The sequence below is a fragment of the Leptosomus discolor genome, chromosome 1 (assembly GCF_034619465.1).
Source record: "Leptosomus discolor isolate bLepDis1 chromosome 1, bLepDis1.hap2, whole genome shotgun sequence".
Taxonomy (NCBI): Eukaryota; Metazoa; Chordata; class Aves; order Leptosomiformes; family Leptosomidae; genus Leptosomus; species Leptosomus discolor.
The window spans coordinates 7,585,768-7,598,268 of NC_141391.1; the positions used below are offsets into that span (position 1 = coordinate 7,585,768).

Consider the following 12,501-nt stretch of genomic DNA (forward strand, 5'->3'; position numbering starts at 1 on the left):
GGCTGGACTTGGCAATAGATGGGACTCGGGAGCTGGACTCAGGCACTGGGTTCAGGAATGCACGGATTGGGATGAAGGACAGAAAAACGGACAGAGTCCTCCTCAGATCTCGGCCATCAAAGAAGAGGGCTTGATCCCAGTGATCCCTCAGCTTTATACTGAATATGACATATATGGAATGGAATACTTAGTTGTTCAGTTTTGGGTCACCTGTCCAGTTCGCTCCTCAGCACGGGTGCAACCCCTTTCTTCATTACAACCCTTTTCAATTACGGCACTCCAACATGGCACACAAGAGTTAGCACTGACCTTGGTTTCTATAGGAGCAAGTATAAGCAAGAGCCTTTCTGCACATCATTCCTTGGTACAAGCGTCTGTGATTTGTTAGTGGCCGGCCCAGCCTCAAACCATGACAACTATAGACACCAAGCGCTATAATTAATAGAAGCAGTCACTGTCTGGAAAAACATACTGTTGATTTCAGAAAGTGTACTTAATTAGAAGAAACTTAACTAAAAAGTAAAATCACTGAACAGAATTAACCATTTTAGCTTAAACCAGGACAAATATCTAGAAATCAAATGGGTTTTTTCCTCTGTGCAAATTTTTAAACTACGAAGGAAATCAGTCCTAAAGCCAAAAAGAAAATGGCATGTGTGTATTTTCACCATCTAATCTAAAACAAGATTGCATCATCCTAAAGGGAGCATTGGCTTTTTTCAGTAACAACCTGATGGTATTACACAGCTTCATGAGGAGAGTCCTTGTTTAGCTCAGCAGCCTGTGACTTACCCGTTGGGTGCTACGCTCTGTAAAATTACGGACAAAGTGGCAGTTCTGGCATGCACTGTCCTGCAAGTCACCCATAGAGCATCCGGCTTCTTAGGCAGAAGGACATCAGTGAGAAAACAGATTAAAAATGGTTAGCAAGCCCTACAGTAAAATAACAAGTAGTTGTAATTTATGTAACAGTACATTTCCATTGAGAAATGCATTTTATGCCACATGAGGCAAAACCTTGTAAAATGTCTGACTCGCTCTGAACCCTGGATAGCTTCACTTTACACACGGATCTTTCCTACCTTTTGAAATAAGCGCACTGGTCCTGCAGTGATTTGGGGTTTGAAAGAAGCAAGGAATATATTTGGAATTATTTCATTAATTTTATTCATCACATAGTGATTCTGGGACATGAAGGGACACTCTGGGACACCAATTAAAACTTTTCCAGAGGATGTTAGAAGTTTACTTCTACTGACATAAAAATCAAAGCCTTCTTTGCTCCAGCACAAACCTATATGACTTTGACTTTATTGCAGATATTCAAATCAAGTTTAAGTTCTTCCTAAATAGTTAAATATACATTCATTAAGTGAAAGCATGTGGCCAAACAGCTTTGTTTCTGTACATAGCTAGCCAGAATCAGTGAGTTAAGCTGATGCATTTTATGAACCACCATAACCCACAGCTCCTTCTGGCAACTTCAGTGCTGAAACAGGATCAATGGTGATTTTATTGCTCTTATTATACCCAAGAACGTTTTCTTCTGGATTTCTTATTCTTTCCTGTCTACGTGGGGTTTTAGCTGTATCATCAGTAAATCTTGGTCTCTTCTGCTCTTTCCAAGCAGAGGTGAGTGCTCTTTGGCACTGTTTCCATTGTTTCTGGGCTGTATACAGTGCTTGATGTAACTGATTAGTTCCTGAACATAGGTGTTACATTCTTTGGAATTTGTGTTCTGATAAACCTCTTGAATAGATATTGAATTCTGTTAAAGGATTTTCCCTGTTTCTCATTTAGTTTTATATTCACTTGTTTTTTGTTACCTTCATCTGCCTTGTAATTTTTAGTCCATTTGTTTCTGTGATTTTGAGGCTGGTTGTAAAAGTCTCCATGCCGGAATAAATGTTACACTCAACCCACAGGTACTTCAGGCTGTAAAAAAGGTAACAGAAAAAGATAACTGCTTTGTGAGCTTGGTGTAACATGATTTTAAAAAGTAAAACGTCATGCTGTGGGCGATGCAGTCTTCACTTCTGAAGAAAAAGGAGGGAAAGAATGGCTGTGATTTTGCTTTGGTTTTGTTTTCCAGTCTCTGGAAGCAGTTTTACCTTTGTGCACATCAAGGCTGAATCACGCACTGTAGCATGCAGCTGGGTCAAATAGGATGCGTAAAAACTGGGTGCATGTGGTTTCCCTAGTCTCTGCCTAATTCTATGAGCATACACATGTATGCCCATGTTTGTATGCATATAGGTGTCTTTCTATATATACGTAAGTACACACACACTTGTCAGTTGTAATAGTTGCTGTAGAAGTTTAAAATCCAGTTGGAGAGAAAAATATTTTTGTATGAATGTATGAAATAGTCTACATTCCTGACTAATGCAATAAATTGATATATTTTCAGGTTAAAAGGACCTGATGGGTATTTGAGATTACTTTCCTGTTCTTTCTGTTGTGCATCTCGTCTTGAGGTTTACACCGTTTTATAAATTATGTGTACTAATCCATGGTTAAAAAGATAATGCTTAGGCAAACTGTAGAAAACTTAAATAGTTAATGTTTAAGAAAAACTAGGAATGCTCAAGTCAATAAACTGTTTGCCATTGTTATCAAGTCTGTGGATAACTTAAGCAATTTGTGTTACAATTTTTTTTTTCCTGGATCTTTAATTTCTGGATATTTAGCTAATGTGCTTTAAAAATAAGATACAAAACAATCTGAAACCCAAATATTAATTTGTTTAACTGGTTCTAAATTATTTTTGTTTACTATTGCTTTCATGAACCATGCACACTCTATAAATCCTGCTAGTAGAAAAACAAAACTAATATTAAGTAGAAACACATTAGCTTAAATTTTGAGTCTACTGAAGCAGATCAATGTTTTACCATTAACTTCAGTTTTTCAGGAACTGTCACCCAGAAATTTTTAGATCTGATAAATGCAACAGAATGTCATTAAGATGTTTAAACTCAAGATGTAACCTGTTTTGGTAATTTCATATTATAAAATAAGTTAGCTTAGCTCTTAGGTTGCCAGTAGCATCACTCCATAACACTTTTTTTTTGCAGTGTATCTTTCTTCTAATATTGATTGTAGTGGCAAGACTTTTCAAATGTTCCATCTTTTTATAAAATGGTTATGAATGATATAAAATCTGAAAAAAATGTATACATATCAGATGTCAGAGTTTTGAAGATAATACACTTATAAATAAGACCATATGCAATGTATTTCTATTTTTGTTCTCGATTCTAAAGTTTCCATATGCGGACTTAAGAAAATACCAGAAACTGGCATTGCCTGGATTGGTTAAAGGCATCATTTTCTGAAAAGATGTGCTTTGACCCAAACTTTGGGGAAAATTCTGAAGCACAGTGGAGATCAGATCAGAGATCACAGCAGAGATCTATGCAATAAGTTAATGTTATGGCCCATTCACTTTCAAAAGGCCATGAACACGTGCTGAAGAAGTATATCTAAAACCAGGATTTCAGCCTAAATTTCTGTTCAGAGCTAAAGCACTGGTGTAAGAGAGTTTGCATCCATTTCTTCCGTGAGTTAGTAGAGATGTGATAATGGGACCTCTGTGTGAGTCTTAGTATGGCATTTGGCATCCTAGAATGAGACAGATGGATCCACCCTGTCTAGTGATAGGAAGGTTATCACCTCAAAATTTAATGGGTAATAACATTTAGTTGAATAATATCTTCACTGGAAATTCAAATACATCATAATTATCCCTCATTCTCTATAGAGCTTTTCCCATTGACATTTCTGTGTCCTTCACTGGATCTGATATTGGGCAAAAAGTTACCGTTACATTAACCACTGCTAATTCAAACTGATAACGGGCAGTATCAGCACAGGCGAAACATCAACAACTGCAAAGTAGGTGCTTTCTTGCCATTTCCTCTGGCAACCTGTGGATCCACGCACAAATATTAGATCTTCCTTAGGTCTAAATTCGTTTCTGTTTTAATAATGTCACAGCTAATACAATTTAAATACGAAACTATTCCTACAGATTAACTAAAACCCAACACAAAACTTCAATCCCAAAAATAAGTCCACCTTCTTTGAAAGGCACTATTTACCTTTAAATTAAATGGTTTTATATGGCATTACATATGTAGGGAAAGGTCTTGAGGTTTTCTTGAGGCATTTTTCTTCTGTTCTTGACAGCTGCAGCCTGCAAGCAAAACTGCTTTTGAATTCTGTTTTATGTCTCTAAAGGGGTAGGATTGTTTGCCGAAAAGTCATTCTTTAGATATTCAAAGACACTTCCTACCTTTTCTATTTTCTGTTTAATAACAACCAAATGACTTCTCTTTCTTAGTCTTACAGTTTGTAATTCAGTGGCAAATATGACAAAGGTTCTGTGTATTTTGTGATCTTGAGGCCTCATAGCATGCCAGAGAATTACTGTTTTGACATCTAAATTACCATTTAATCTTTTCTGCCATTGTGAGTCAATGTAAACCTCTTTCTTGCAGTTGTGAAAGGAAATTTTTGAAAAATTGAAATGAATTTAAACTAATTCAGGGTTACCTTCTTAAGGCCTCGAACAGTTTGACACATTATATCTGAGTGATGCAGCGTGCCCTATTCATGTACAAAAATAGGGACTTCTCCACTTCATATTATTAAGACACAAAATGCTAACATTTTGAAACAAAATGAAACTGCAGTTGAATATTCCAGAGTGTGTATTAGAATTTAGAGCTGACTACCTGGGAAGATGAGCCCTTAACTGTGACATACAGTCCACAGAGTCAAGTGCCTGAAAAAGATGGGAATAAGCCACTGACAACTTGACTTTTTAAATAATAACACATACACTGTTGTATTACTCTAAATTTCACTACCTCTTTATTTTGAGTTGACTTAAATGTAATAATATAGGTAATGACAGTGATTCCTCAACAAGAAAACAAGCAATTGAGAGTTCTGAGTCGAATTAAAATCACAGCTAGGAACAAGTATAGGTGGATAGTTTCAAAACAATCACATAATTTTTTTAGTGTTTTCTGGTTAAGAAGTAATGTGTTGAGCTCGTTATTTATAAAATAGTTACCACGTACCCATGCAGGTAGTTTCATGGTCTGGCGTTGAATACAGCACTGCATAATAGGAACAGTCAAAACATGGAGTTAAGAGTGCTCCAAAAAAAGAATGAATTCAGTATAAGATGGATAGTCTATAAAACTGTGGATGCTGTAAGTAAAACCAGTCAACCAGGATAATGCTAGCATTTGTGATGGAGGGAAAGTTCATCTTGTCTGAGAGGTATGAGTCATGTCATGCACTTGTAGAGAATTGGTAGCAGAGTAAAACGTTCATGAACTAGACCATGTGCCTTTTTGTTCTCTTTCTACTGGTTTCAAGTGCTTTTCACTGTATCTTGCTTTTCAGTTGTGCTTTTGGTGGAAAAGCAACTGGACTGTCTGACTGGCTGCAGGCAGAACAACATCATATATATTCGTGGAAGCAAAGTGTGTTGTGCTCAAGTCCTTTAAGAAGTAGAAGGAAAAAAAAAATCTTCCTCCTTTTTTTTTTTTTCCCCAAAGCTATTCAAGTTTTGTCTCAGCTATGCCAATCTGTCTCTGCAGCTGTCACTGTGATGTCTTTTCTTCAAAGCACAGAGATGGCTCAGCTGAAAGCACTGCTTCTAGTCAAGGGCAGGAAAAAGGTCTGTGCAGGGAGTAGCAGCTTTAAGGCTGACAGCCCGCATGGTACATTGTCAGCATAATGTAATATTTACTGTATAGGTAAGGATTAGGGGAGAAAGTGCATGAGGAATGGGGAAAACAGGATCACTCAATTCACTACACTCAGTAAAATTCCCTCTTTTGGTGATTGGTTTGGATTGATTTTGCAGATGCAGAATGGTGAATATGTTCGCAACGGCCTCTTCCCATCTTTAAAATCTGATTGCAAAGTCTGTGAGTCCTCTGTATGCTACCTGACTTAAAGAGGGCTGTCTCTTAATTACTACTGATTTTAATACATCCTGCAAGTTAGGCAATTAGACATGTAAAATTTTAAAACTCCCTAGGTAAAGATAGATTATTTAGTTCTTCTCAACCATCATCTCTTTTAAAATGTTGACCAAATTAAGCCAGTTTTGCTAGAGATGTTATATACCTGGGAAAACCCAGGTAGAGAGTAATTAAATGTCTTGTTCAAGACTCCAGAGCAGGTCAAAAGGCAGAGCCAAGAATAAAGTCATTACCTTTGTCTTCCAGAAAGCCATTGCTTCTTCTTACCCAGTTTCAAACTTAGTTTATGTAAGTGTGGGTATATAGACTGTGACAGATAAGAGGCAGTGCCATCTCAAAGACACCGTAGGCAGAGATTCTCAAGAGAACCTAGGGAATTTTTTGCATACATTGGTTAATTTATGAACAATTGGAACTATTCTTGATGAGCTGATGAACTGCTATGATAGATTTGTCAGTGTTCTCTGTAAGAAATGCGCAGATATCTGGGTATCTTTTCTTTTGAGAATTGGGTGAATCAGTGCATGTGACATGGTGACATGTTTCTAAGTCAGAATAGATATAGACACATCATCCTAGAAGGTAAAATCTTTCTGCCTCCCAGTTGCTACTGATCTTCTCTTGACCTGCCCCTTGAGTAACATTACTGTGGTAACTGGAGTATTTGGATGCTATTGTATGCTCCCTGGCTAGCACTGTATTTAGGGCTCTCTCCAGTGGTTGCAAACTGTCTTCTCAACTCTGCATGATTAAAGCCTCCTAGTTTTCTTTAAAGCATCAGCTACAAACAGGACACAACTAATAAATTCATCTCCATTTCCTGCACTTAAATGCAATGTTGTAGCTCAGGATATCAGTGTTCTTCGAATTACCATATGTTAGAGAGACTGAAGCAAAATGTTTGTATTAAATCAGTTTTCCCAGTCAAAAAAAAAAACCAACAACAAGCCCCAAATCACCACACAGACTTGCTGTCGCACACATGCGCACACACATACACATGCACAGATAGAAACAGGAGGAACAGAAAAGGCAAATGCACTGATGATATTAGTTGTGAGTGAATGGTTATAGTCACATTATCCATCTGAAGCTGTTGATCTGTGAATTTTCACATGCCCATCTGTCTAATCAGGATGAATACCTCCGTAGCAGAAAATCATCAGTTTGTTAGTTGAAGTTCAACTCTTCCAATCAGTATAGAATGGAGTAAGCACTGTGTTAAAATGATCCCTGAAAGATAATCTTTGTTGAAAGATGATTCTTTACAGGCTCTGTAGGAAGGCCAGGCAGGGAAGGATCACACTATTCAAAGGAGCGGCTTAAATGCTCAGACTTTTGCTGTGGAAGGAGATGGGCCAAGTAAGAACCTGGGGGTCAGGATTAGGTAGGAAGCTAGCAAATGGAACCATCATGCTGGGTGCTTCCAGGAAGCCTTGTCAAGGTTTATGAAGGACAGAGGGAGGTGATTAGAAAGAGGCAGATCACTTTACGAAGAGTAAATTTGCCTTGCCAACCTGACAGCTTTCTGTGATGACTAGCTCTGTGGATGAGGGGAAATCAGTAGGTGTCGTTTGCCTAGATTTTAGCAAGGCTTTCAGCATGAATTCTCAGTCTTGTAGCCAAATGAGAGAGTGAATGGATAGATGTACTAGAGGATGAGTGGGAAGCTGTCTAGGCCACCAGATGCAAAGAGTAGTGGTCAGCAATTCAAAGTCCGGTAACTGATGGCAAGTTACTTGTGGCGTTTCTACAGAGCTGATACTGGTGCTAATGCTGATTAACATCTTAATCAACAAACAGAATGATTAGACAGAGTGCACTGTCAGCAAGGTTTTAGATAACACCGGACTGGGCAGAGCAGGTGATACATTGGACAGTTGCCATTCAGAGTCTCAACAGGCAGGAGAAACGAGCTGAGAGGAACCTCACGAAGTTCCATAACAATGGGCAGGAGTTCTTGCACTTGGACAGACTAAAAAATGCAGCAGTCCCAGCCAGTCCCAGCCCAGCTAGGCAGCAGCTTTGCAGAGCGGAGAACAAGTTGCACATGAGTCAGCCACGTGCCCTTGCAGTGGTGAAGGCTGACAGCAAACTGGGCTGCTCTGATACCAGCCTAGGCAGCAGTTTGAGGGACATCTGCTCATCACTTGTGAGACTGCATCGGGAGTACTGTGTCCAGTTCTAGGTTCCCCAGTATGCCAAAGTGTGTTGGGTGGAGGACAACCAAGATGGTGGCGCACAAAATAGTGACTGTGTCTGGTGCACAGAACATTCAAGAAAAGAGAGAGCTCAGTTTGTTCATCTTAGAGAAGAGCAGGCTGTGGGACGAATCGAATTGCTGTCTTCAACCACCTAAGCTGAGGAGACAAAGCCAAACTCCTCTTGGAGATACACAGAAGTACGAGGCAACAGACACAAGTTGCATTGAGGGAAATTCTGATTAGATATATGAGAAAACTTTACTCTCTGAGGGTGGTAGAGCACTGAAACAGAGATTCAGCACGGCTGTGAAAGTCTTTCTGAAAGCAACTGTAACTGATAGTGCGAAGGACGTGCAGGTTCTGCTTGTGCTTGTAAGAAGTAAAGGAGTAACTGAGTTTTCAAAAGAAATTCCAGGTCTCCTAAATATTATTTTTTTATAACGTTCCCACAATTATTAGTTTCTGATGGAGAAATCTCTTTAACTTTACTTCAGGAAAATATGATACAGATATAAGGCTTTGTTTCTCAATGAGTTAGAAGAGATTTCTGATATTACGAGAATGCTTTGGAAAATGACTTCTGAAAGATGTTTGTTATTTTAATAGATACTATTCTTAAAGCAGTGGAAAGATGTTTTCATTCTGAAGTTTGCAAATATTGTTTATATTTGGTATTTGACCTTCTTACAGTATGTAAAAATAAAAAGAAGATAAAATCAATACCGTAAAAAAAAATATTTTTTTTTGCTCCTGTAGCAAAGGTAGCAGTCTTTAGGTGTAGGGAGCTAAATATTCATGTAAGTATAAACTATGATTCTAAAAAGGAAATATTTTGTTTAATCTTCAGTAATAATACAGTTATAAATAATTCCATATGCCTAAAGCTAAAAATATTACAATTGTACGACCTTCAGCTTTTATCTACGGCTCCAAGTTGTCCAGTGTTATTGGGCACAATGGGAGTAAATGAGTATGGATGTATAATATCTTTTCATCTACGAATTTTAATATTAAACTATACCTTACTGTGAGAACTGATACATACCATGAAACGTATACACACCAAATTGTATGCATTTCGGTTTTAGTTTTATTCATGGGTTACAGAGTTGTGTAGAAATAACGTTATTAATCATCAGTAGCTGTTGTGCAGTAATGTACCATTTCTTTGAACACAGATTTATCTTTCAATAACTGCACCAAAACTGGAAAGAAACTGTGATATTCTCAAAGCATTTGGATTGTTGCACTACCATTGCATTCCTAACTTCAGTTATTTTGCTTAGTTTTGAAATCCTGCAGCCAATATTTGACAACAGAAATATGATGGGTGTTTTCAGTAGTGCTGTGAGCACGCCTACCACGCACAAAGAGACCCTGCAGCCTATACGAGTTTAAAGTACAGTTGTTCCTTGGCTGATATACGATGTAGATAAATAGAAATAATGAGCTACTGTGCTAAGCATCAGTAGGTTCATCAGCCCAATACGATGCCTGAAGAGTCTTTGCTGACCAAGCAGGCACTAGTCAGGCAGAAAAAGGGTGCCTTTGATCACTTTTTGTACTACACTGACTACATGTTGAACTTTCTCCTCCTGAGCCCTTGAGCTGTTAACAATCCCACCTCAGCAGTCCTGCCTCTGTCTGGCGTTTTACTTACGGTGCGTGGCTCTGCTCTACACTTCTCACAGTTCTGCAGTTTTCTCCAGAGTATGAGCCAAGATTGTGCAGCTGGGTTGAGTCAGAACCTGGCCTCGGGTCGCCACTGCTGAATCCCAGTGTGGGAAGAGGAAGAGGTTAGGGCATTTCAGGTGGCTGGAAACTAGCCTGATATGGATTTCATCAGTATGTTAAAGATCTGGTTGGGCAGCTTCTGGGTCTATATTTCAAACTGAACGTCAGCTAAGTGCACGCAAACCACGCAGAATATATAGCATTGACATAAATATCATAGTATATGTGCATATACATGTACTACATACCTATATAATATTGATAAGCAGTGTAAACATAAAATGGTTGTGGTTTATCCTCTATAAAGGTCAGTTGATCATCTTGGTTTTGCTCAAACACAGAGTGGACTTGTAGGGGAAGGGAAGCTGAAACCCTCCCCCTCAAGGTCCCCTAATTGTAAGCTGTATACATTGTGTTTCTTGTAAGTCCAAAAAATGAGTGGCAACATATCAGGATGTGGTCCAAAGCCTAATGAAATTGAAAAGAAAGACCACAGTAAGCTGTGTTTTGGAGACTGAGAATCTATTTCCTTCATCCTTAATTGAGTGAACAGAACCCAAAGTTATGTACTGTGTACGATGTGAATTCAATCCGAAGACACGCTTTAAGACTTTTAATTTAATGGGCATTTCAATATTAAAGAATTTCAGATTTTTCAATTTCTTTTCTCTTTTTCTTTTTTTTACATTTCAGGCAAGCCCTGCCCCTATAATTGTCAATACAGACACCTTGGACACAATCCCTTATGTAAGTATTAATTTTTTTATTGATATATAGAATTTGTTTATTTTCGCACAGAAGTTCTATTCAGTATTGCATAGAAGTTACAAACAAATATTACAATTAATCATGTCTTTTACAGTTACACAGTTAATTCTTTTCTAGAAGAAGAAATCAGGAATGGTAATTGCACTCAGGTGAATTATAGCATATCATACACACGCAATTTGTAGTTTAGACTTCAACACATAAAATGTAATTACTAAAACTAGACTTTTTTTGAAAAAAAAAATCCAAACCCTGTGATTTCATTAAGCCTTTCCTCCTTATCATAAAGTATCAATATTTCCTTTCAAAGCAGCATGCACCCTCCCAGCTTATTAAGAAGATACCTGGAAGCACAGTGTAATATTAAAATGGTGCAAACAGCTCTTAATTTGTGTTTATATTCCTTTTGTAGATGAAAGCTGTTCATGGTAAATAACAGCACAAACTAGATGACTTCATGTTTTCTTATTAATGTTTGTTCCTTTTTATGACTTCTAGAAAAAGCAATTTTACTCTAAAATAAATGCACGTTTTAATGTGAGTTTAAAAAATCTGCTTTTCTACAAGCATTTGGTATCATTGTCATTTTGGACTATAAAAGCAACTATAGCCGAAGGTGAAGGACACAGAGAAAAAAAAAGTGAATACATAATAAAGAGAGTAACAGGCTTAAATGATTGAAGGCAAGAAAAGCAAGTAGTATGAAACTAAGCAGTCAGTATCTACTCTTTCTCCTTGCATCCTCTTAGTTTTCTTTTAAAGGTTCTAATTAATGTCTCTCATCTGTCGAGTTTTGTCCACACCGGTTTCTTATGATACCAATGCATAAGCCTAATTATTTATCCACCTAGACCAATCATATGGCGGGTTTCTGGCTTTCGGAAGAATATTGATGAGGAAGTTTAATAGGGGTTGTCCTGGCCAGCTTGTTTGTTTCTGACAATTTATGAAACTCAGAAATTACTGTGCAGAACACACGTAAAGATCACAGCCAAGAGTAATTCAGAGGAATGATACTGCCATAAAGCAGAAAATGATTAAATTCCTTGTTGGGAATTTCAACCATAGGGAAGGGTGTAAAAGTTTAATAAAATTTCCCCGTTTGTTTGCATTCAGCTTCCTTAAAAGGCTTACTATTAATTCTCAGTTTTCCTTCCTAACCTCAAAATCATCTGCTGTGATCTCACTTTTAACAGGTTTGGCTTTTCTTCTATTTTAATGAGACATTTCACACTTAATGTTCCCTAAATCTACCAAGAGGGACATTGTGAGCCCCAGTTCTCATTTCCAGCGCTGGACCTGTGCCCAGGATAATCTGCAGCTGCCGTGTTAGAATTCCTAAATACAGATGCAATTACACTAGTGACAAGATGTTCAGTCAATATGATTTATTCCCATAACACAGCCGATCAATACTTACAGACTTTTATGCTACTTTTCTACTAGTGTTCCTTTTTCTTAAAAAAAAAAAAAAAAAAAAAAGGACAAATGACCAAACACATTCAAGCGAAATACTGACAATAGACTGAAAAGTGCCTGTGGGCTGTTTCAGTCTCCAACACATGATGTGAACTAGATAAATAAACAGAAGGTGCTTGTTGTAAAAATAGACAACCCTGAATTAGTCGCCTTACTCTTACCTGGTGCACGGGAAGAGTTATGTCCTTTAGATATGGGACACAGCAGCGCTACCAAAGCAGGACTTATCTAGACTAGCCAATAAGAAAGGTAAAGGTGAAGCATATTTGCTGAGCCCAGGACACCACAGTGCCCCACAGGACATGAGG

General features: G+C 37.9%; 1 protein-coding gene across 10 annotated transcripts in view; it reads left to right on the forward strand.

Annotated features, from left to right (window-relative positions):
- DLG2 (discs large MAGUK scaffold protein 2) overlaps nt 1–12,501 on the forward strand; it is a 1,022,965-nt gene that overhangs the window by 592,363 nt on the left and 418,101 nt on the right. For all 10 annotated transcript variants that reach the window (XM_086481686.1, XM_086481690.1, XM_086481691.1 and 7 more), the window contains one exon: nt 10,640–10,693. In XM_086481686.1, coding sequence (XP_086337812.1) covers nt 10,640–10,693 — 54 coding nt within the window. The remainder of the gene's footprint in view (nt 1–10,639; nt 10,694–12,501) is intronic.